Source organism: Procambarus clarkii, chromosome 36 (genome assembly GCF_040958095.1).
Source record: "Procambarus clarkii isolate CNS0578487 chromosome 36, FALCON_Pclarkii_2.0, whole genome shotgun sequence".
In the NCBI taxonomy this organism is placed as follows: domain Eukaryota; kingdom Metazoa; phylum Arthropoda; class Malacostraca; order Decapoda; family Cambaridae; genus Procambarus; species Procambarus clarkii.
In genome coordinates this window covers 27768134-27790265 of record NC_091185.1, presented here as the reverse complement: position 1 = coordinate 27790265, position 22132 = coordinate 27768134, and the positions used below count along the sequence as shown (strand labels likewise).

Sequence of the window (22132 nt, the reverse complement as noted above, 5' to 3'; positions counted from 1 at the left end):
AGCAGAGAGAGATACCAGAGAATCAGGAATGAGTATGTCAGGGTGAGAAGAGAAGCAGAGAAAAGTTATGAAAATGATATAGCAAACAAAGCCAAGACCAAACCAAAGCTACTCCACAGACACATCAGGAGGAAAGCAACAGTGAAAGGACAGGTAATGAAACTTGGAACAGGAGGGGACAGGTATACAGAGAATGACAAAGAGGTGTGTGAAGAGCTTAACGAGAGGTTCCAGGAGGTCTTCACAATAGAACAAGGTGAGGTCACTGTGCTAGGAGAAAGTGAAGTAAACCAGGCGGCCTTGGAAGGGTTCGAAATTACGAGAGAGGAGGTCAAGAAACAACTGCTGGATCTGGATGTTAGAAAGGCTGTTGGTCCAGACGGGATCTCGCCATGGGTATTAAAAGAGTGTCCAGAGGCACTTTGCTTGTCACTCTCCATAGTGTATAGTAGGTCACTGGAGACAGGTGACTTTAGCAGAAATATGGAAGACGGCTAATGTGGTCCCAATATACAAAAAGGGTGACAGACAAGAGGCAAGACAGACACTAGGAGACATAAGGGTTAGAAGGGAAATGATCACCACATACAAGATTCTCAGAGGAATTGATAGGGTAGATAAAGACCAACTATTTAACACAAGGGGCGCACGCACTAGGGGACACAGGTGGAAACTGAGTGTCCAAATGAGCCATTGAGACGTTAGAAAGAACTTTTTTAGTGTCAGAGAAGTAGACAAATGGAATGCATTAGGAAGTGATGTGGTGGAGGCTGACTCCATACACAGCTTTAAGTGTAGATATGATAGAGCCCAATAGGCTCAGGAACCTGTACACCTGTTGATTGACAGTTGACAGGCGGGACCAAAGAGCCAGAACTCTACCCCCGCAAGCCCAACTAGGTGAGTACACACACATAATATCACTAAGAGCTCTTATATGACTCGACAAGGATTCGAACCCATGACGTCAAGGATCACACCCTAGCGTACACTCTACCGTGACCACCTCACTATCATATATACTAGGCCTGGTCTGATCACTACAATTTTGTCCCCATTGCCTCAGAGACACTTGGTGCCTGGGGTAAAAGTGCTGCTAGCTTTTTGAAGGAGTTGGGTTCCAAGCTAATTGAAACAACTAGAGACGCAAGAGCTGCTTGTTTTCTCTTTCAGCGCCTTAGTGTGGCGATCCAGAGAGGAAATGTTCACTGCATCCATGGTTCCTGCCCGCCATCTGAGGAGCTGGAGGAGCTGTACAAATTGTGACAAGTAGTCTTGTACCCTGCATGTAACCAATATTGTAACCCTTTTTGTGTAATGAAATTTTTAAATAAAGTTAGATATATATACACACATACCAAAAGAATAGGGGTGGTAGGAGAAGAAAATATCAAAGTGTTCAGTGAGGATCCACAAGGTCTTCTCTGAGTACTCTTTATTTTCTTCTCCGAGGCTATGGGTCCCTACACTTGCACCAGAGGTGGTACCCCATTTTAGGTATAAATATATATAATATATATATATATATATATATATATATATATATATATATATATATATATATATATATAATATATATATATAATTTATATATATTAATATATAATAGGGGTACACCTCTGGTGCAATTGAAGGGGACCCATAGCCTCGAAGAAGAAAATAAAGAGTACTCAGAGAAGACCTTGTGGATCCTCACTGAACACTTTAATCTTTTCTTCTACCATCCCTATTCTTTTTTATTAATTTTATTTTATTTTATTGCATTACTACAGTTTACAGAGAACACACACACACATATATATATAATTATTATTATTTTCAGCCTTATGTTTTGCAGTTATATGTATGCACTTCCAAAAAAATGTGCATATCCCTATCAATCATTGAATTAATCCCCCCATGAAGAAGAACTAGTTAAATGTATTTTTAATTCAACGTAAATGGCAATTAGAAAACTATTATATATATCCCTCTTTTATTTTGGTCATTGTAAGTAAAACTTTGTAATTAGAGCTATTAGTGCCGAGAATACCATTACACAGTAATTAGCATTGTGCGGAAGTCATTGAGCAGTGACTGTTGAATCTGATATGCCATTATCAGGTTTTAAAGGACAAATGCGACGGAAATGTATCATGTGGAAATGTGTAATTTTAATTTGGTTAGAGAACGGTAGACTGGAGTATACTTAGGTGTATATCTCATACTTTTAGTAATTATGATAAGTAGTTAGGGAGGTTTATAGATACTCTGATATAATTCAGCGTATTCGGCGTAATTATCACCGATATTATATTATTGTCACTATCAGTTATCATTGTCATTACCACTATTAATTAACATTGTCATTGACACTCAATTATTACTATCAATTATCATTATCACTATCAATTATCAATGTCATTATCAACATCATATCACCATCCTTAATTATTGGCAAGCATCGACACACCCTCTTCCAACCACTAGTGCACTCTCACCATCAACCACAACCACCACAACTACTCGTTTCCAAGCAACCATCATTATTTTCACCATTCGCATTGACCATCAGATTGACACTCTCCCTCCCTGTCACCATCAATAATATCAACCCACCACCATCGATTTCACTATCTCCATCACCACCACCACTGCCACCATCACCACTACCACCACCACTGCCACCATCACCACTACCTCCACCACTGCCACCATCACCACTACTACCACCACTGCCACCATCACCACTACCTCCACCACTGCCACCATCACCACTACCACCACCACTGCCACCATCACCACTACCACCACCACTGCCACCATCACCACTACCACCACCACTGCCACCATCACCACTACCTCCACCACTGCCTCCATCACTGCCACCATCACCACTACCACCACTACCACTACCACCATCACCACTACCACCACTACCACTACTACTACCACCACTACCACCATCACTACCACTGACTCTTACTCAATCACTATACGATAAAACCCGCAATTCTAAAAAGCTTAAATTTAACCAATCTATTATAGTGTTCTTGTTAAATATCGGTGTAGATACGTCTAACAGCGTCTGCGTTAAATCTTGTGTCAACATGTGCAATAGAACTTGATACGTTTCTAAGGCACTTTTGAAGAACAAATCCACAAGGGCCGTGACGAGGATTCGAACCTACGTCCGAGAGCATCGCAGACGCAGCCTTAATCGACTGAGCTACGACATGGTCAAAAGAATTGCAACCAGAAGTTCTACTGAACTTACTTGGATCCTGCAGCCTCTCCCGCAGCACTTTTAAAGAATTCTTGTTGTGTGTTCCAAACTATAAGAATAATTATATTAATCTTGTGTGAGAATCAATGCAATTTCCCAGTTACGTATAATATTCAACAACTTTTACTCCTTTTATTTTCGACTTTTTTGAGTCCTAAATAAAGGAAGTTTCACGCAGGTCGGCGTTCAATCCCCGACCGTCCAAGTGGTTAGGCACCATTCCTTCCACCCGTCCCATCCCAAAATCCTTATCCTGACCCCTTCCCAGTGCTATATAGTCTAATGGCTTGACGCTTTTCCCGTGATAATTCCCATACTTACTGATGGTAAAGTCATTAAGCAACTCTCGCTCATCACAATCACGATGATGCTATGGTGAAACTCTTCACTATATTTGTCACAAAACTCACCATTTGTTCTTAAAAGTGGCATCATTATTTACTGCCTCGTCAGAGTGCTTGGAACTATTCGTGTATTCTCTCGTTCAGGGATTGTTGATTCTCTTGATGATTGTTGCTTCTGATGATTGTTGATTGTCCTGATGATTGTTGCTTCTCCTGATGATTGTTGCTTCTCCTGATGATTGTTGCTTCTCCTGATGATTGTTGCTTCTGATGATTGTTGTTTCTCCTGATGATTGTTGCTTCTCCTGATGATTGTTGCTTCTCCTGATGATTGTTGCTTCTCCTGATGATTGTTGCTTCTCCTGATGATTGTTGCTTCGCCTGATGATTGTTGCTTCGCCTGATGATTGTTGCTTCTGAAGATTGTTGCTTCTCCTGATGATTGTTGCTTCTGATGATTGTTGATTCTCCTGATGATTGTTGCTTCTCCTGATGATTGTTGATTCTCCCGATGATTGTTGATTCTCCTGGTGATTATTGCTTCTCTTGATGATTGTTGCTTCTGATGATTGTTGCTTCTCCTGATGATTGTTGCTTCTGATGATTGTTGATTCCTCAACACTCAGTGACAAAGCACCGTTTTTATTTTCCATCCTCATGTCCCAGCACAAAGTCTGTTGTTAAATCCCTTCCAAGTGCTATATAGTTTTATTGGCTTGGCGATTTCCTCTGATAAGTACCTTATCTCACTCCATTCACCTGGCGCCAGATTCACGAAGCAGTTCCGCAGGCACTTACGAACCTGTACATCTTTTTTCAATCATTGGCGACTTTGTTTACAATTATTAAACAGTTAATGAGCTCCGAAGCACCAGGAGGCTGTTTATAACAATAACAACAGTTGATTGGCAAGTTTTCATGCTTGTAAACTGTTTAATAAATGTAACCAAAGACATCAAAGATTGAGGAAAGATGTGCACGTTCGTAAGTACTTGCGTAATTGCTTCGTGAATCTGGCCCCTGGGTATTAGGAGACTCGAACCGTGGACCCCACGGTGTGTAAGGCCGAAGCTCTACCGACCGAGCTATTGAGTCGTCTTAATAAGGAAAGTTTCCAAAAGCAGAAAGCATCCTGCTGCCAAACTGGAATTTTTAACTTTCCCCGACTACTACTGAAGCTCAGAGGAATTAGTGAGGAATTTTATTTATACCTTGTCTGGCTAGTTGGTAATGTGAGATATCTGCTATCGAGAGTGAATTATGCTATTGATATCATACCATCCTACTGTGATTGAGGTGATGCAGTAGATTCTATAGATTTGATACAGTAATGGTCACTATTGGTACAATGAGATTCACAGCGGAATTATCCCGTCTATATAGTTATCTTGGAGCCGGTCGGCCGAGCGGACAGCACACTGGACTCGTGATCCTGTGGTCTCGGGTTCAATCCCAGGCGCCGGCGAGAAACAATGGGCAGAGTTTCTTTCATCCTATGCCCCTGTTACCTAGCAGTAAAACAGGTACCTGGGTGTTAGTCAGCTGTCACGGGCTGCTTCCTGGGGGGTGGAGGCCTGGTCGAGGACCGGGCCCCGGGGACACTAAAGCCCCGAAATCATCTCAAGATAACCTCAAGAAGAGAAGATCTTGAGGTTATCTTGAGATGATTTCGGGGCTTTAGTGTCCCCGCGGCCCGGTCCTCGACCAGGCCTCCACCCCCAGGAAGCAGCCCGTGACAGCTGACTAACTCCCAGGTACCTATTTACTGCTAGGTAACAGGGGCATTCAGGCTGAAAGAAACTTTGCCCATTTGTTTCTGCCTCGTGCGGGAATCGAACCCGCGCCACAGAATTACGAGTCCTGCGCGCTATCCACCAGGCTACGAGGCCCCTCATAGTACTGTAGCTCTCTGACCACCTGCCCGGGGGTATTGTGCTCAGCGCCTAGTGTTAGTTAGCTCATGTAAGGCATTAGTTCTCCCTGTTTGATGTGGCTGGAGCTGAATTCTGTAATTCTCTGTTGATTTTTTCTTGCGATTACTGGTAATATACCCAGCCACTTAAGCTGGACGGTAGAGCGATGGTCTCGCTTCATGCAGGCCGGCGTTCAATTCCCGACCGTCCAAGTGCTTGGACACCATTCCTTCCCTCCCCATCTCATCCCAAAACCTTATCCTGACCCCTTTCAAGTGCTATATTGCTTATATAGTAACCCTACCTTGAGGTTACCTTGAGGTGCTTCCGGGGCTTAGCATCCCCGCGGCCCGGTCGTCGATCAGGCCTCCTGGTCACCCTTCATGCAAACTGCACCTACTGTCAAGAAGAAGAAGAAGAGGTGGTGCTCAATCACCTCTATTAAGGTGCTCAATCAGCTTAATTGAGCGAGGTGGTGCTTGCATACATGATGCCAGATATTCTCTATTGAACCCCCCTTTGCTGGCTTTCACTTCGTTAAGCAATTGCACACTCTTTTTTTTTTTGCAAGATAAAGCAAACTTGCAGTTCTTTCACCTAAATCTTGCCTCCTATCTCGGAAGATTTGAATCCTGTCTCCGCTAATGGTAGTGGGGGATTTATTGCCAATGGCGGTACTGATTTCCGGAGATTTTTATTGCTAGTACCTTGTGTCGTGTTTAGTCAGCAGTTATGTCACTAGACGAGTTGTTTCCTTGAGGGAAGGGTAGTTACGAGCTGTGGGGGAGGGGGGTGGTAGGTGTCCCCGGGGTGGGTGGTACTTATCTCCCCTGGAATGGTGGTAGGTGTTCTCACATCGGTTTTCAGATCTGGTTTTCTCTCTCAGACTGGAGTTCTCTTCAGTTTTTTTTTCCTGCTTGGAGAAAATCTTTATCTTGAGAGAGATGGAGACGTCTTTGGAGAATTCTCTCTCAACTAATAACTTCTCCCTCACTTCATTGAGTGTTTTTCTCCTCAGTGTTTGAGTTTTTTCTGTTTTTTTTTTTGTAATTCTTCTCGTCTCATCAAGTTATTCTCCCGTTTATTGCCGAGATTTTCTCCTCATATTTTCTTGCAATTATTGATTTTTTTTGTGTTATTTGATCTGTGTTATAACCAGCAGAAATTTGTCTAGAAGAGCGCAAGATCTTGTTGCATATCTTCCTTATACGTGTCTGCCAGGGAAAATTTTTAGAAGGTGTCAAGGAATTATTATTCGTGTGGCAAGGCTAAGATATGGCCAAGCTCTTCTTCTCTTTTCAGAAATTTTAGGATTTCCATTAGCATTAGAATTTTTTCCCGGGCCTGCGACCGGGACGGATATTTCACCTGAAGATTTTCACGTATCGAAGGTATTATCTTATTCTTGTTTATCTTGTTTATCAAGATAAATAAAAACAAATGGGTTTTCGTGGGTTGTTTTTCGTGGGTCTGTATTTTTTTTCGTTGTTGACATTCATGTTTGCAAACTAGAACTGCACTTTTGTTGCTCAGTTATCTGTAGAGATGCAGGAAATTTGTTATTTTTTAATAATGTGCATTTACAATATATAAGGTTTGTTGAACTGTCAACATTTGTTGGTCGCCATCTTGTAGCCAAATTGCGTTCCCTAAGTTTTTGGGTTTAAGGCGATAACATGAGTGAACATTCTCTGTTCGTGTGAAGAAATTAGCTATATGGCTGTTAGTAATTATTCATTTTATTTTGTAGCTTGTTCTCTAAGGTGTGAGTTTTAGAGAGGTAATGTTTGATGAGTTATAAGACTTTTTCTGAAAACGTATTGATGACTCATCTATTCAACGTTGAAAAGTCTGGATAAACGCAAAAGGTCATGTACATTAGGCTTTCCTATTGAATAGACTTGATTTAATAGACTATAGACTATTCAGTAAACAATATGCAATAGAATTCAATTCAACCTGTTCTAAATTTTGTTTCACAGCTTTAGATAGAACTCTTTCTAGTAGAACATGTTCTTAAGTAATTTAGATGCAAAAATAATGAATTTAGTCATTTATACCTAAATAAGTAATGGCAAATAAATAATAGTAACTAACTAAATAAGTAAATTAGATGCACAAAGATACTCAAACTAATTACAATCATCATCACATTACGTTTTGAAGCACAGTTCAATTATATATTTTTTTTCTAATACTTTTAGAATTGAACACATCAGCATTTTTTCAATTATTCATTTTCTTACGGATCTTTTATATTTTCCATTCTACATAAGAACCTTTAACCATCTAGAGGGTGAAGAAACACTTAACCACTTAATCTTTCCATTTTATATCATCCACGATTCGTCAGCACTATGGCATCTTCAGGTGTATACACTTTACACTTCGAACACAAGTAAACTAAGTTGACATGCAAACACACACACACACACACACACACACACACACACACACACACACACACACACACACACACACACACACACACACACACACATACACACACACACACACACATACATACACATACACACACATACATACACATACACACACATACATACACACACACACACACACACACACACAGTAGAGTTTAAAACTTCAGTTTAACTTCAGTTAACTTCAGTAAAACTTCAGTTTAACTTCAGTTAAACTTCAGTTTACCTAGCAGTAAATAGGTACCTGGGAGTTAGTCAGCTGTCACGGGCTGCTTCCTGGGGTGTGTGTGTGTGTGTGTGTGTGGTGTGGAAAAAAAAAAAGTAGTTAGTAAACAGTTGATTGACAGTTGAGGGGCGGGCCGAGAGAGCAAAGCTCAACCCCCGTAAAAACACAACTAGTAAAAACACAACTAGTAAACACACACACACACACATACATACACACACACACACATATACACACACACACACACACACACACACACACACACACACACACACACACACACACACACACACACACACACACACACACACACATATATATATATATATATATAAAGAGCACGAACAGTAAATTTCGTCCTGTTCTGCTACAAAAGTCTCTCTCTTTTACAATCTTGTTTGTTTAGTGAGGAACGTGGCCGACAGCACGCGCCGGGAGGACCAGGTTACTTATTATATAAAGGATGAATAGAAAGCTTTTCTTTCAACACGAAATAAGTCATTTTTTTCATGTTGCTTTCTATTATTTAAAGCATCACCCTAAATTTAAGTAGTTGCGTATATGCTTTTATATATCAACATTTTAATGTGATTATCATTATTTTGGTGGTAATTGTTACATATAGAAGTAGTTAATATACTGTTTTTGCGTCGTTTAAGTCTTCATCTTCACAATTTTCATACTGTCCACTACGGGCTCACCATAGCCCGTGCTACTTGGAACATTTTGTTCCAGGTAGCGAATCTTACACAACAAAACATTCACAATGGTCGTTTGGTGTTGTGATAAGAACCTCAGATTAAACTTCAGTGCAATGCAAAATTATAAACATTTATAAATATGTTTAGCCAACGATTTAAACACTGCAGCGATTACATGTTTATTAAATAATCCGGTTATTTGTTCCTTTCAATTAACTACCTTAATTTAATCCAACATTTACCAGGTCTTTTCTAAATATTAAGATATCTAGTTAATTCCCAATGGTTTTCAATATTATAATGACATATTTAGAGATTTAGGAGACTCGAACCGTTGACCCCACGCATGTGAGGCTGATGCTCTATCGATCCTGCTATTGAGTCGTCTTAATAAGGAAAACTTCCAGAAGCAACATCCTCCTGTCTAAACTGTTCTAGGTTCGAGCCTCCTAGAGCCCAGGGGGCCAGATTAACGAAGCAGTTACGCAATTACTTACGAACGTGTCCATCTTTTCTCAATCTTTGACGGCTTTGGTTACATATATTAAACAGTTTACAAGCATGAAAACTTGTCAATCAACTGTTGTTATTGTTATAAACAGCCTCCTGGTGCTTCGGAGCTCATTAACTGTTTGATATTTGTAAATAAAGCCACCAATGATTGAGAAAAGATGTACAGGTTCGTAAGTGTTTGCGTAACTGCTTCGTGAATCTGGCCCCAGGTATATGGATTGTTTATTTCCACGGAAGTGTGAATGACAATTGATTTCCATCCCCCTTTGTTATGCTTATCATCCATTTATACTCATCAATCATGGTTTGATTGATGAATTTAAGCTAACTAAATTAATGTCAAGCAAATTAAATTAATGAATTTAAGATTGATGAATTTTAGCAAATCTATAAAGAATTGATTGATAAATTTAAGCAAACCTCTTGGTTTCTCAGCTGGTCTTGAGAATGTAATTAAGATTTTGTATTCTTTCTTTGCAAAGGAGGGTTCTAATTCCAAAGATTACCTTTGTCGTCATTGAACTCGTTCAAATGAATTTATGTCCATTGTATGCTGTTCAAAACTGAACTGCATGTTTAGAAATGGCACCAACATGGGTGAAATAAAGTTGAATAATAATAGATATCTAATTCCTAATGATTCTAGAAATAAATTACAGGATTCAACTAGATTAAATCCTTACAGTTTTGCATCAAATTTTTGCCTTCCATCCCTACCTATTTCGGATTTTTTCCGCATTAATATTTCACAGTTTGAGTTTTTTTTATTTATTTATTTTATTTAATATTTATATTTTGTGTTATTATTGTCTACCACAGATGTGGTAGTTTTGGTTCTTGTCCCTAAAGTAGTTTTATTATACACAGCTTTTCCATGCTTTGGTATGGAAATATATACATATTTCCATACCATAAATATAATATATATTTATTATATATACAGTGATTTCCTTGTGATCACTGTTTCTAAGGTGATCTACTTTGATGGTGTCCTGGTGGGTGTCTGGTTACACCAAGTTCAAAATTTGTTCACGCTAGCAACATAATTTTATTTAAGGTAGCAGCCATAAACTAATTGTAAAAAATTTAGTGTCTGTATTCCCTGTTTTATTTTTTCTTGTTTTGCTTTTGGTAATTTACAAAAATAAATTCCCAGCCCTTGATAGGTGAACATTCCCAAAACATTCCTTCAATTGCAGTGTTCACAGCTGTCAATGATGTTGTTGTTGCATGTGATTTGCAATATTTGTCTAATGGGCAATTTAATACAATTTCTTTAGACAGCAATTAATTTTCAACTCCCCCTATTTGGATGGGTGGTTACATATGATAGGGCTCTATTCACGACTTATATTGAATTTTGTAACTAGCTCATCAAGATTGTAACTTGCTTAACTAAATAAATTGTGGGGTTCAGTCCCTGAGCCCATTATGTGCCTCTGTAACCCTTTCCACTACCGCCCTCAAGATGGGTATAGGGTGCATAATAAATGAACTAAACTAAACCCTATCTCCCTTATTCTTTACTAACTCAATGACTGTCTTGTATCTGTGTTTTAGTGACTCCAATCTCTCCCTACCAACCTGTATACGAATCATGTTGCAAATAATATTACAATCACCTGCTTTCAGAGAGCAAACCTTTCATCTGTTTTCCGTATCTCTGACACACAGGGCGGGGACCCCCACAGGTGTCTGGGGTCTGAAGGGTACAATGCAGCAAGTTTTCATATACATGTAAATCTACGAATGAATTAAGAGTGACACATGAGGAAAAAACATTACGTTATAAAAATATATATATAAATCTGCCTGCATTTCGTTCTCCATTACATTGAGAAACGATGTTTATGCTTCAAATACATTAAAGTTGTATAGTAGAACCATTGGTATATTGGAATCTGTATGTACCGGGTACTCAATTTTGTGATATGAGGATCTTGCCAAAGGCTTCGCTTGATTACATAATATGTCAGGGAAATTCATGCATGGGGGCAAGCAATTTATTCCACACCAGACTTCCGTTGATATGAACAGACAGTTTAAATACAATGGTGCTATTCCCCTGACAGGGACATTCGTGCAGCTCTTGGCAAAGGTGTAATTCCTATGAAAGATAGCTTTTTTTAATGAATAGGCTGAATATTATTAAGGTACTCTTTTCTAAGATGTACAGACGATTTGTTTCAACGTGTGAAGATGAGCTGAGATAAGATAGTGAGTGCGAGATAAGATCTTTTTAAGGAGAGAGCAATCATTTTCATTTCTCTTTTTTTTTCGGCCTCTTGTAGAGATGAACATCTAATTTGTTCTGTCTGTAACTTTCAACTTTCTTTCCTAAGTTTTTTTCAACACCTTCCGTGCCATGACTGAAAACTCGTTACAGGAAGAAACTTGAAGAGATTCATCAGAGAACAGAGAATTGAGAACAATGAGCCCTGGGAACACAGGTTTTTCAGTGGTGGTGTTCTTCAGTGGCTGGCTGAACTACTTCAGTGGCTGCCTGAACCTCTTCAAGTGGCTGCCTGAACCTCTTCAGTGGCTGGGGGGGGGGCGGTTCTCCTGGTGATTAGGATTCCATCTCAAACAATAGTTTACCAAACTTTATATTTCTGGGTGTAAACAATTGAGTTACTTCATGTGGGTGTAACACCTCAGTTCTCACGTCTCAGGTTCTTCGCATGTGAACTTTTCCAATATATTCTCTTAGCTATTCTAACTTAGAATTAGTTAGAATATATTCAAATTTTGTGTGAATATATCCTAATTATCACACTGTGGTTTACAAACTGTGGGTTCTATCTTGGTCTCTAAAGCCTTTTGTGTCATATGCGAGTTCCACTTTGGTCTCTAACGCCTTTTGTCTCACGTGGCAGCTTCACATGAACCTACATTTATACTTTTTAATTTTACTCTCGACTTATATTAGATATATATGTGCTTCAGCCTACAGTTTAGACCTATTGTCTTATGTATGAACCTCTGTCCTGCGTGACAGCGAATACTAGCATTATCCTCACTTTAATAAGACCTGGCGTGCTACTTGTCCTTACTAGGATCCTAAAGCTTCTCCGAAGCCCAATCGGGCTTTATTGAAGGGTATTGAAGTAAGGGCCTAGAGGCAGAACATCTGATTGACAGAGCCCGGGTGCACAGGAGAACTGTGTGAAACCCTGATTGGGCTTTGATGTCTATATTGGTACTGTCAGAAGTTATGGTATATTGGTACCTGACAGAAGTTATGGTATATTGGTACCTGCCAGAAGTTATGGTATATTGGTACCTGACAGAAGTTATGGTATATTGGTACCTGACAGAAGTTATGATATATTGGTACCTGCCAGAAGTTATGGTATATTGGTACCTGACAGAAGTTATGGTATATTGGTACCTGACAGAAGTTATGGTATATTGGTACCTGCCAGAAGTTATGGTATATTGGTACCTGACAGAAGTTATGGTATATTGGTACCTGACAGAAGTTATGATATATTGGTACCTGACAGAAGTTATGGAATATTGGTACCTGACAGAAGTTATGGTATATTGGTACCTGACAGAAGTTATGGTATATTGGTACCTGTCAGAAGTTATGGTATATTGGTACCTGACAGAAGTTATGGTATATTGGTACCTGTCAGAAGTTATGGTATATTGGTACCTGACAGAAGTTATGGCATATTGGTACCTGACAGAAGTTATGATATATTGGTACCTGACAGAAGTTATGGTATATTGGTACCTGACAGAAGTTATGGTATATTGGTACCTGTCAGAAGTTATGGTATATTGGTACCTGACAGAAGTTATGGCATATTGGTACCTGACAGAAGTTATGATATATTGGTACCTGACAGAAGTTATGGTATATTGGTACCTGACAGAAGTCATATATGTAAATGTTGCAGCTCCTCGACAGAAAATTATCTAATATAATTTTAAGACAGAGTTAAATTCTATTGACATTTGTGAAAATTCAGTTAAATAACATGTTGACATAGAATAGAATTTTGGTGGCTAATATAGTGATGTTTGACAACGTTGGCAGTAGCAAGGGAGTTGTGTATAACGAAGTGATGTCTGCAGACACAGAAATCACAATTACGTGATACATCAAATGAACAAATGTCGTAGCTCAGTCGATTAATTCAGCGTCTGGGATGCTCTCGGACGCAGGTTCGAATCCTCGTCACAGCCCTTGTGGATTTGTTCATTTAAAGTGAAGTCTGGCACTAATGACAATAGTAAGGTTATGGAACAACTTGTTATCTTACAAAGAACGTCACTTTTCACTCATACGCGTTACCTAAAGCCAAAAATTGTCGTATTAGAAAATAGAAGCGGCTGGCGAAAGTGACGTACTGTCCCGTTTTCTGTTTTGGGTCCTCTGGTAGGTTAGGAGAGACCACTTTAAACTGACCGTTTTCTTGCTGGAGGAGGTGAAGGTGCTGATCTTAGACACTGGCAATCATATTAGGGAGGAAGTAATAGAAATACGGGTTAATTCTAAACAACTCAGCTGTGTGACTGTCTTAGAGACGAAACTGAACATACCAAGTTAAGATTAGAGTCCCTTAGCATACCTCATCTTGGTTTCGAGTGTTCTACTCTACGATGGCCAGAATTGTCTGAAAGCAACTTGATCGGATTGAGGCTGTTGCTTGAAGCGTCCCACAGGCCCGAATATCCACTAAATCCCGAGTCATCAGTCACTTCCTGTAGCAACTTGTCCAAATCCATCTTACAAAATATACACTTTGTTCTAATAGTAGTTGTTGTTATGGCGAAACTTACTACACTGCTATAGTGTTTAGACGAAGGCGAATGAAACACCCAATTTATGCTGTGTATTAAAGAGCGTAAGTGTGTTTTAGTGCACTTGAACGTAAATTGGATCTTTTCATTCACCTTTTAATGAGGTTCAACGCTAGCAAGGACTCTAATGATCATACAGTGTTCTCTCTGACGGTAAACGTCACTCCCCACTATGCTACCTACTCCCCACTATGGTACAAACTTCCCACTACCCTACCTACTCCCCACTCATGAAATGGAAGGTTTGGGTAGGTTTAAAAAGGGGAAGCCAAGTTAGATTTGGATAAAATTGGTTAGGTTGGGTTGAGCTCGGAAATTTGGGTTAAGGGGGCTTATTACGGGTTTCGTAAAAATTGTTCAATTTGTTTATAAATTTATTTATAAAATGGTTACAGAAAGAGCTGCAACTTGTCCAAGTTTCAGCGTCACACCCTAAACAGAAAAGGAGAAAAAAAATACACAACGTATTATGCAACGAATTTTCAAAATTTTCAAATAATTTCAGGGAACACATGTGTCAACTAAAATCATTTCTATAACACTCAGATATTAAATTAGCACATAATAAAGGATTGTATCTATAAGTTTTATCAAAAAAAGTGTTTAGTGCAATAATATAATTATTCAAAGTTACCCTTTCAAAAATATGCAATATATGATGTTTATAAATTTTTATAAAATCAACAAATGGACTTTGGACTAAAATGTCTCGATAGGTTTGTAGAAGCACAAACTCTACATATAAGGTGTAATTTGTATATAAATTGATTAATAAATGAAAGCTCTGAAGCACTTTGAAGGTGTAAATTACTTTCCAGAGTAAAATAAAGATCCAAGTTCGGCCACCTGTAGCTGAGCTTGACTTCAACAGATTTCGTTCATAATTGGCACCCTTGCAGATAGGCATCCATTGAGCAAGGTGTGCAAGTTTCATGCAAATCCCTTGATAACAAACGAAAAACAAATTGGCCAAAAAAAAAGAAAAAAAAAAGAAAACAAACAAAAATTTACATATAAATTTATTGCACATACATATTACAATTATTACAAGAGTTTGTGCTTCTACAGCACATAGTAGACATTTTAGTTGACACATGTGTTCCCTGAGATTATTTGAGAATGTTGAACATTCGTTGTATAATACTTTGTGTATTTTTTTCTCCTTTTCTGTTTAGGGTGTGATGGTGAAACTTGGACCAGTTGCAGCTCTTTCTATAACCATTTCATAAAATTTTTTTTAAGCAAATTGAACAACTTTTAATTTATGGGTATATGCCCCCTTAAGTAAGGTTAGGAGAGGTTGGAATGGTTAGGTTAGAGGTAGTTAGGCAGAGGGAGGTTAAATTGTGTTAAGGTGGTTTAGATGAGGTTTTGTTACTTGGATAGAGTTAGATTAGGTAAAGTTGCGTTACGAGAGGTTAGGATAGGTTTGGTTTTCTTAGCTTGGGTTGGGATAGGTAGTGATTTTCACTCCATTATAGAGTGACTTTGATTTGTTAGAGGATCCCAAAGATTTGTTAGAGGATCCCAAAGATTTGTTAGAGGATCCCAAAGATTTGTTAGAGGATCCCAAAGATTTGTTAGAGGATCCCAAAGATTTGTTAGAGGATCCCAAAGATTTGTTAGAGGATCCCAAAGATTTGTTAGAGGATCCCAAATCAAAGATTGGAACTCATTATTTATTACAAAACAAAGAGGACTGCTGATTTAATTCTTAAGAGCAGCCCCAATATATAAAATTCAACCCTCTTCAAAATGAAAACGTGGTATTGACACGCGCCAATGAAGGATTCTACTTATCTACTTCTAGATAAGGATAATACTAAGGATAAGGAAGGATCCTACTTCGATCTACTTATATCAGTATGACTGCCCCAAAAGCTTTCCAGAAGACTGACCTGCCATCTACAAGCTGGTTGTTCTACTTAGAAAAGAAGAACCTGCTTGTATTCCATAAGACACCATATACAGAGTATACGTAACACAACACTCACTAGGAATATACTAGTAGATAATACAACAACTCTGCCATCCACCACTGACCAGAGAGTGTATATCCTAGGAGCTATACTCATATGAGTAAAAACAACACCAACCTAAATATATAGAATAAGTTGACCAGACCACACACTAGAAGGTGAAGGGACGACAACGTTTCAGTCCGTCCTGGACTGTTCACGATCGACTTGAGGATGGTCCAGGACGGACCGAAACGTCGTCGTCCCTTCACCTTCTAGTATGTGGTCTGGTCAACTTACTTTAGCCACGTTATTGTGACTCGTCGCCTGTATATAGAATAACGACTTCGCTATTTTGCTCACTCTCAGATCCAGATCTCACCAAACATAACCAAATAACGAGAACATTTCTATCTACTCCCTCGTCCATCGCTCTGTCAATGGTATGATTGGCTTCCTTCCCCATTATTCCCTTATTCGTTACCTTAAGTTTGATTGCCCCTATGTTCCTTCGACCCTTCACCTCACCCCACACAACTTCACTTCTCCCATATATGTACTTAACCCGAAAAGTTGGACCTCGTCTACTGATTATTTACCGGAAGATGTTCCACAGTGGAGCGAAATGTTGTATAGATTAATTCTTCAATAATTATCAGTTTCTTTGCCAGTAATTTTGATAACCTGATTGTTTTTCTTAATCCCGATACTATCAAGATAAAGCATAAAACACATATATATATTTATATATATATTAGTATATTTTGGTAGCAGTCTTTCCTGTAGACATATTTTATTAAATATGACCGAAAAAGTAAGATTAATAATTCTAACACGAATTTTCTCAATCTTTCGTACATTATGCTTCACTGTTGGAGGTAAATCAAAAATCACTTCTCCAAAATTCATTTTTATTTCTAGTCTGACGCGACACGGGCGCGTTTCGTAAAACTTATTACATTTTCAAAGACTTCACAAATACACAACTGATTAGAACTTGCATTTCCCTGATTTTATATCTACTTTTGAGTGAGGTGGGAAGGGTGATGTGGCATTACATTTGAGTGAGGTGGGAAGGATGATGTGGCATTAGAGGATATTAATAGGGTATTAAAAGTATCAACACAAGACAGAACACGAAACAATGGATATTGAATAGAAGTGTTTGTAGAAAGCCTATTGGTCCATATTTCTTGATGCTTCTATATTGGAGCGGAGTCTTGAGGTGGGTAGAATATAGTTGTGCAATAATTGGCTGTTGATTGCTGGTGTTGACTTCTTGATGTGTAGTGCCTCGCAAACGTCAAGCCGCCTGCTAGACGTTTGCGAGGCACTACACATCAAGAAGTCAACACCAGCAATCAACAGCCAATTATTGCACAACTATATTCTACCCACCTCAAGACTCCGCTCCAATATAGAAGCATCAAGAAATATGGACCAATAGGCTTTCTACAAACACTTCTATTCAATATCCATTGTTTCGTGTTCTGTCTTGTGTTGATACTTTTAATACCCTATTAATATCCTCTAATGTCACATCATCCTTCCCACCTCACTCAAATGTAATGCCACATCACCCTTCCCACCTCACTCAAAAGTAGATATAAAATCAGGGAAATGCAAGTTCTAATCAGTTGTGTATTTGTGAAGTCTTTGAAAATGTAATAAGTTTTACGAAACGCGCCCGTGTCGCGTCAGACTAGAAATAAAAATGAATTTTGGAGAAGTGATTTTTGATTTACCTCCAACAGTGAAGCATAATGTACGAAAGATTGAGAAAATTCGTGTTAGAATTATTAATCTTACTTTTTCGGTCATATTTAATAAAATATTATATATATATATATATATATATATATATATATATAATGTTGTACCTAGTAGTAGCCAGAATGCAGTACTTGGCCTACTATGCAAGGCCCGCTTTGCCTAATAAGCCAAGTTTTCCTGAACGTATATATTTTTCTATTTTTTTTCTTATGAAATGATAAAGCTGTCCATTTCATTAAGAATGAGTTATTTTTTTTTATTTTGAGTTAAAACTAATATAGATATGTGACCGAACCTAACCTACCCTACCTAACCTAACCTAACCTAACCTAACCTACCCTACCTAACCTAACCTAACCTAACCTACCCTACCTAACCTATCTTAAAGTAATCTAAATTAATACAACTAAGTCAATAATTTATGTTCTTAATATAATATAATAATAATAATAATTCAAATAAACTAAATGGAAATATTTTATTACAAATAAAGAAAATCACTCGGCCTATTAGGCAAATATGGCCTTGCATAGTAGGCCGAGAAGTGCGTTCTGGCTACTAGGTACGGCATGCACACACACACACACACACACACACACACACACACACACACACACACACACACACACACACACACACACATATATATATATATATATATATATATATATATATATATATATATATATATATATATATATATATATATATATTATCGGGTAAAGGACATTAAACTGCCCTTTGCATGAAACGCAAACAATAGAACTCACAGAACTCATGATAAGTCTTGCCAAATTAAAAATGTCTTGAACCTTAATATACCATTCAAATATATCTAGTAAAAAAATTAATTATCCGTAATAATTTGTTTAATTTTCTTATTAACGTTACTAAAAACTTTCTTTATTGTCTTGAGGGTCTTGTAAATACTAACATCATTAAGTACTTACAAATCTGAGTTAATCGCATATTGATTGAATACTTATAAGAGTCTACTATCACGAACATTTAAGTGTTTAAGTGTGTCAAGTGTTAAAATCTTTGCTAATAGCAAGGATGCTGCTGTCACCATGGGGCCGCGGATGCTGGCTGAGTGGATTGTAGTCCGTCTGGCCGCCAGTGGTGGCAGGGAGGGAGAGAGAGAGAGAGAGAGGTGGGGGGTAGGGACATAGGAGGGGACAAGAGAGGAGGGAGAGAGAGAGAGAGCGAGCGAGTGAGGGGAAAGAGCGGGAGATGGGAGAGAGCCCGGGAGATGGGCAAGGATGCTGGGGGCGCCGCTCAGTTCAACTCTCACTCGTGTTGAGTCCAGACCGCTGCTCTCTACACCTGAGCGCATCGTCTCTCCCCTCTCTACCTCTCTATCTCTCCCCCCCTCTCTCTCAAGGCTCATCGTAGCCCCCCACCTAACCTAGCCCTCTACAGCCGTAGTTCCCTCGCATGAAGGCAGTTCCTCCGGACGTCCGGGACCCGCCAACTCAAACACAGAATACTCTGAGGTTCAAACGAGTGCAGCATACAGGAAAATAGTAAGATATCACTGGTGTCGCAAACCTTGTGTTTTAATTCATGATAACAGGAAAGCATTAGCCTGTGGGGGGGGAATACGGTGAACAGTGACGCCATGTCAGGCAGAATGACAGTGCACCTTACAGTGACATAGCTAACACATGGGGTTTCTTACAAGTGTGTCATAGCCTTTGAGTTGATAATAACCAGGCCTAGTTTTACTGTTAATAACAGACAGAAAATATTAATATATATCAAATATGACGAGTTTAGTGTTCTTGACTTTCTTGTGGATTCTCATATCACCGACTCAAGCACGCAACGCCGAGGAAAGTAAGTATTAGAGAATAACTTTTTCAAGAGTGGGAAGATCTCGTAGCCTGTTGGTGTTTAAAGGGATATATATATATATATATATATATATATATATATATATATATATATATATATATATATATATATATATATATATATATATATATATATGCGAACAAGCCTGAATGGTCCCCAGGACTATATGCGAATGAAAACTCACACCCCAGAAGTGACTCGAACCCATACTCCCAGAAGCAACGCAACTGGTAACTACAGGGCGCCTTAATCCACTTGACCATCACGGCCGTCAAAAGGAAGTGATAGCCGAGGCTATTTGAGCCACTTCCCCGACGGCAACTCGGATGGTAATCTTGGGCATAGCATTTCACCAAATCACCTCATTCTTTGGGGCACACGTGAGGAACACAAATGCGAACAAGACGGCCGTGATGGTCAAGTGGATTAAGGCGCCCTGTAGTTACCAGTTGCGTTGCTTCTGGGAGTATGGGTTCGAGTCACTTCTGGGGTGTGAGTTTTCATTCATATATATATATATATATATATATATATATATATATATATATATATATATATATATATATATATATATATATATATATAAGGCTCCTGAGGATTTGTTCTTAGAGTGTGGAAGAACCTCTCTCTCTCCTAAGGATAACAAATAGTCCTAAATCTACAACATTCGTAGGATGTATATTCGAATTATATATATATATATATATATATATATATATATATATATATATATATATATATATATATATATATATATATATATATATATATCACGTTAATGTGATTTCTCTTTGTATTCCTCACTCCATTTGAGTGACGATACAGAGAGATCTTGCGTGACTGTAACGGGAATTCCTAGCAAAACCATATTGTTCACTTACGGGCACATAATGCTCATATTGATCACAATGAAAGCTCAACGGAGCTTTTCAGTCGTAGAACATGACGGCACTTGCAATTCTCCTTCAACGAATATGTTACGGTAGTCTCGGAATGCTGCGACCCAGAAGCTGAATTTGGCAGCATTTATGCTTACCACGAACGATTCCTGCAAATATATCCACTTCCATCCGTAACAAATTCGGATTTTACTCACTATATTTTCTTCATTCTCTGGAGAATTTGTTTGTAATGAATATATGTGAGAATTTTGTCTCTTGACTTTCGGAAATCAACCAGTAGACATCAGCTGTGAGGCCTACAAGTAGACAGTAGACAGCAGCTGTGACACCCACAAGTACAGCAGTAGACATTAGCTGTGACACCCACAAGTACAACAGTAGACATTAGCTGTGACACCCACAAGTACAGCAGTAGACATTAGCTGTGACACCCACAAGTACAGCAGTAACATCATTTTTGTGTCACTTCGTCTGTAAGTGATTTATCTCACCAAAACTGGTTGAAACGTGACAATGTTCGTCAGGTTACGGAGGTAGTGATAACATTTTGCAGCTCTGAATACTTAAATCTTCAGTGAAATAAAAATAATGAAAAGGTAATACTATTTAATTTTTGTGTGTGGGTGTGTGTACCTAGTTGTAGTCACCTAGTTGTGCTTGCTGGGGTTGAGCTTTGCCTCTTTGGTCCCGCCTCTCAGCTGGTAATCAACTGTTGTACAGGTTCCTGAGCCTATTGGGCTCTATCTTATCTACACTTGAAGCTGTGTATGGAGTCAGCCTCCACCACATCACTGCCTAATGCATTCCATTTGTCTACTACTCTGACACTGAACAAATTCTTTCTAATATCTCTATGGCTCATTTGGGCACTCAGTTTCCACCTGTGTTCCCTAGTGCATGTGCCCCTTGTGTTAAATAGTCTGTCTTTATCTACCCTATCAATTACTCTGAGAATCTTGTATGTGGTGTACATGTCCCCCCGTAACTCTTCTGTCTCCCAGTGACGTGAGGTTTAATTCCCGTAGTCTCTCCTCGTAGCTCATACCCCTCAGTTCGGGTACTATTCTGGTGGCAAACCTTTGAACCTTTTCCAGCCTTGTCTTATGCTTGATAAGACATGGACTCTATGCTGGAGTCGCATTCTCCAGGATTGGTCTGACATATGTGGTATACAAAGTTCTGAATGATTCCTTACACAGGTTGCTAAAGGCCGTTCTTATGTTGGCCAACCGGGCATATGCCGCTGATTTTATCCTCTTGATATGGGTTTCCGGGGACAGGTCTGTAGTGATATCAACCCCCAGGTCTTTCTCTCTCTCTGACTCTTGAAGTATTTCATCTCCCAAATGATACGTTGTATCTGGTCTCCTGCTCCCTACTCCTATATTCATTACATTACATTTGCTCTGGTTAAACTTTAA

General features: G+C 38.8%; 1 protein-coding gene across 1 annotated transcript; it reads right to left on the bottom strand.

Annotated features, from left to right (window-relative positions):
* Nucleotides 1-3749: 3749 nt before the first annotated feature.
* Nucleotides 3750-4268, bottom strand: LOC138371697 (micronuclear linker histone polyprotein-like). The gene has a single exon (XM_069336711.1). It carries the CDS (start codon nucleotides 4266-4268, stop codon nucleotides 3750-3752), a length of 519 nt encoding a protein of 172 aa, XP_069192812.1.
* Between the last annotated feature and the right edge of the window lie 17864 nt (nucleotides 4269-22132).

Excerpts from the sequence above, each read along its gene's own strand:
- LOC138371697 (XM_069336711.1), bottom strand. The coding sequence starts at position 4,268 with ATGAGGATGGAAAATAAAAACGGTGCTTTGTCACTGAGTGTTGAGGAA.